The following is a 4312-nucleotide window of genomic DNA, read 5'->3' as shown; positions in this document are numbered from 1 at the left end:
TAATTGCTTTCCAATAATAAACAAAGATGACAAAAAGTGATCTAGTGCTCTGATGATGAGCGACACAGCAAAATGTTGTTCGAATAAGCGTGTGTAGTATTGCATTAATATAGTACATGAATATTTCTTTTAAATTTTAGAAAACATTGTCAATAATATACTGCACCAGTAGTCATTGCTGTTATGTAACTTAGTTGTCATAACAATGCTAGAGCATTGATCACGCAAAATTTATAGTGAATTGTATGCAACCTTTTTTTTTATTTTCAGTATTTTTAAATATAGAATTGAATTTCCACATTAACACTACATTATTAGCAAATAATGTAAAAATATTAATAAAACGAAAAAATATGTAATAAAATTAAGAAAAATATTAAAAATTTAACTATTTTTAAAAATTCAATTTAAAAATAAAATTAAATTTTTTAATTATACTCTGAGTTTATTTTATAAATTTTATGTACTTGCATGTAGGCAAAAATCGTGTTTCATACTAAAATTTTTAATTTAAAAATTTCAATAGACAGGAAAATTTTTATACTTTTTTTTTTAATAAATTATTTTGAAACTCACATAACAATTTATGAATTCATCATAAATAAAAAGTGCATGTGAGATGAAAAAAAAAATAAATTTGGAAATTATTAAAAATTTTACTAAAAATAATAAACTAAAATTTTAAATTATTAAAACTATTAAAAGTGTTGTTTTATTTATTCATTTATGTTGGCATTAATGTTTTCGGGGAAGAAAGTTTAAAGAACAGTAGACGCTTGATAACTACATTAAAAAAAATTTTCATTAACATATTGTACAAGGTGTTTCATACTATTTTCTGCAACCATAATTTTATAAATGGGATTAAAATTGCAAACTGCAGGTCAGTCGTGAAACTGAAGGACAGGCAAAATTTCTTATAATATTCTTAAAATAACTTCATAGGATTTATAAATTTTTGTAAATTTTTGTAAATTTCAAAAGTTTAAAATTTTGAGCTCAAAACTTGTTAAACTTATGATTTTGATGGCAATGAATTTATATTTGGAAGCTCTTACCTGCAAGGTGTTTAAATTTAGTGTTGTCTGGTAAGCCGAGATATTATCGTGCCAAAACTTTAATCAGTATAACTTCGAAATTATTTAAGAATTTGAAAAATTTTTCAATTAAACTTGTAATCTAGTAGTGATTTTGTTATTTTTTGATTGTTAATTAAAAAAAAATTCTTCCTAACGAAATTTTCAAATATTATGCGTATTTTTTATATTACGTATATAGACTAATAGATTTCGGGTCAATTAAATTAAAAAATTCAAATAATATGGAAAGTCAACAAGGACCTGATGAAAGTATTATAAAAGAATACTTAAATAATAATCGGGATTTAATGAAATTTCAGCGAGACTATAAAAATATTTTAAATACAAAATTGCTAAATAGAAAAGAAACCGTATTTCAAAGAAGTCTACAAAATAATTTGGAATATTTGGATAAAGTAATATTTTTGAAATTATAATGTAAAATTAAAATTATTTTAATGCTCTTTAAGCTTTAAAACACATTCATTTATTGCAATATGATTTGGAGTCTTCCTCATACTCTTCTTCTATACGAGGAGCATTGTATTCTCTACTATAGTATAGTATATTATAATACTATGTAATTATAATACTCGCTCTACTATAGTACCCTCTTCACTTCAATTAATAGAACTTCTTTTATATAGGCAAAAGATGAATTAAAAACTAAATTGTATGTTGTAACTGGAACACCATTTTTACGTGATGACAAAAATTATATTAAATTATTAAAAAATCTTGTGGCTTGCCAAAATAAACTCACAACCGATAATGATTTACTAAAAAATGAAATATCTGTTTTAAAGAAGCAATTGCTAACAGTCGATAAAGAAATTGATGAATTGAAAACAAAAACTTTATCTGTTCAGGTTGATGAATCAAAAATACAAAAAAATTTAAATATTGTTCAAAATCAATTGGAAGTTCTTAAAATAAGGTTTAAAGTCTACCATAACGCATAAATTAACTTTATACGTTATTAAATTTTACACTTCTTTTTAGAGAATCAAAATATTTTGCCGAAAATGAACGCTATAGAAATCAAATTATCGACATGTTGTATAATAGAGCTCTTTTTAATAAATATTGGAAGAAAATTTTGAGTCGTCTAAATCATGATAAAAAATATTTAATTGATTTGATTGAAAATGCAATGCAATCATTTGATGGTGCCATCGATATTTATACAAAATTTAATAGTGTCCATAAGAAAGAAGCACGTGAAATGGAATTAAGGAAACAAGAAATGCAAGGGATTTTACAAAAAATAACACAAAATCAAAATAAACATGCTTTTTTTATGTGTAAAGCTAAAAGTAGAAATTTAGATGATTTAGAGCCACGAGAATATAAGAGACGTCATATTGTTCGAAAAATTCATCAGAATAAAAAGCATATTTATGAGAAAGTTCTTGAACGTGTTCTATCGTTCTCTGGTGTTGAAAGTATTGACCAAGTTATTGAAAATTTTAAAAAACAGCAATCACTTTACAATTCATATATAAATTATGCAAATGGTTTAACATACAATATGTCGAATCTTAATAGTTATATTGAAGAATTACGAAAAAATATTATAAATTTTAACGATTGCAACGTAAAACGTTTAAGTGAACAACAACAAATTATTAAAGTATTAAAATTACGTTTACAAAATGAAAAACAAAAGACTTCAGAAAAATATGAAAAACGTAAGAATATGGAAACGAAATTAGAAAATTTATTTTCTAATTTTTATACAATTTTCAATTTAATGAAATGTGATCCATCACCAATGGCATTAATTTTGGGTGATCATAGCAATATAACAATTTATAATGTTAAAACTTTCTTAAAAATCTTGGAGACACGAATTAATAATGTTTTAGCTTATTTATATCTTACAAAAAAAGGTAAAAATGTAATTGTCAAAGGTATAACAAGAGAATATACTGAACCAACACCGCTTGATGATATTATACCAGTGAATCAATGTCCAGAATGCGCTGAAAATGAAGATTTTAATATAACATATGGTGCAAAAATTGTAAAACCAATTGATGAAGCAAAAGCTATACAGAAATTAATTGAAAAAGTACCACAACCCGAAATGCAATTAAGATTACATAATCTTAGTCAATGTAAATTACCGAGATCAAAAATGTTGGCTAATAAAAAGTATTAACAATTTTATTCAAGCTGTGACTAAAATAAAATAAATATTTTTTAATTGCCGTTAAAAATTTAAGAAATTTTTGCATAAGGTTTTTTATTGTGAATTTAATTCTTTCGCATTGTTGAAATTCGCGTAAACGCAAACGATTTGAACCGAATTCACAATAATGAAAATAACCAAATTCTAATAGAATATAAATACAAATATTATGTGCATGTTGTTAGGTGGCGCACCATTTGAAAAAAATCTTACAACTTGTTAGTTGTAAATTTATCCAAACCACAAACCTAAAATAATTTTGTTGCTTTTAGCGACATCTCACATTTCACATATGCATTTATACAATTGAACTTATAAAATTCATGAACGATGGAATTTTTTGCCTAATTTTAGGATAAATTTAATTTTTTGAAAGGAAAGCGAAATATTTTTTTTGTTTTACATTTTTAATATTTTTAATGTTTTTATATTAGTAATTGACCATCATAATATTAAAAACTAAAGCAATCTAATCAGCCCTAAAATGAATTTCGCTCGTAGCTCGGAAATTTATAAAATTACGAATATCATATTGTCAAATACGAATTACTAAAATTAAAATTCTGCTCCGAATATTCGTAATGGGGTAATCACAATACTGAATCAGATTTAAGCCCCTCAAAAGTCTGCGAAAGAATTAATTACACGTAACAAGCATTTTAAAGAAACTGGTAGTATTAAACTTTCAAGTTTGTTTGAGTTTGAGTTGCTCTAACATTGCTACCATGAAGGAAATGATTGAAAAAAAATATTTTAAAAAATATCCTTTTGTATGAAAGTTGTTTGCTGAAATAGCAACTAGGAGTATAACTAAACATTTAATAGTTGAAAAAAAACACTGATTTTACCACTCCGAAAAATGATACTGCCATTAGTGATTAATAATCTCTACGAAAGAAATTTGTGATCATTTAAAGGTCTACGTCATAGTTAAGTTCGTAATTCGTAGGATTACAGTACGTAGGGAAATTATCAACATGCCATTTTCATCTAAAACCAATTCATGATAAAATTTTATTGGAAAATATTCTCCTTAACC

The 4312-nt window shown here is 24.7% G+C and overlaps 1 protein-coding gene across 1 annotated transcript; it reads left to right on the top strand.

Annotated features, from left to right (window-relative positions):
* The first annotated feature begins 1321 nt into the window (after positions 1–1321).
* Positions 1322–3243, top strand: LOC129605838 (uncharacterized). The gene is made up of 3 exons (XM_055515814.1): positions 1322–1486; positions 1844–2016; positions 2082–3243. Exons 1-3 carry the CDS (start codon positions 1322–1324, stop codon positions 3241–3243), a joined length of 1500 nt encoding a protein of 499 aa, XP_055371789.1.
* The last annotated feature ends 1069 nt before the right edge of the window (positions 3244–4312 follow it).

The sequence above is a fragment of the Condylostylus longicornis genome, unplaced genomic scaffold, assembly GCF_029603195.1.
Source record: "Condylostylus longicornis isolate FDR11 unplaced genomic scaffold, ASM2960319v2 ptg000015l, whole genome shotgun sequence".
Classification (NCBI taxonomy): domain Eukaryota; kingdom Metazoa; phylum Arthropoda; class Insecta; order Diptera; family Dolichopodidae; genus Condylostylus; species Condylostylus longicornis.
The sequence above is the reverse complement of the archived record's forward strand: the minus strand, read 5'-3'. Positions and strand labels throughout refer to the sequence as shown.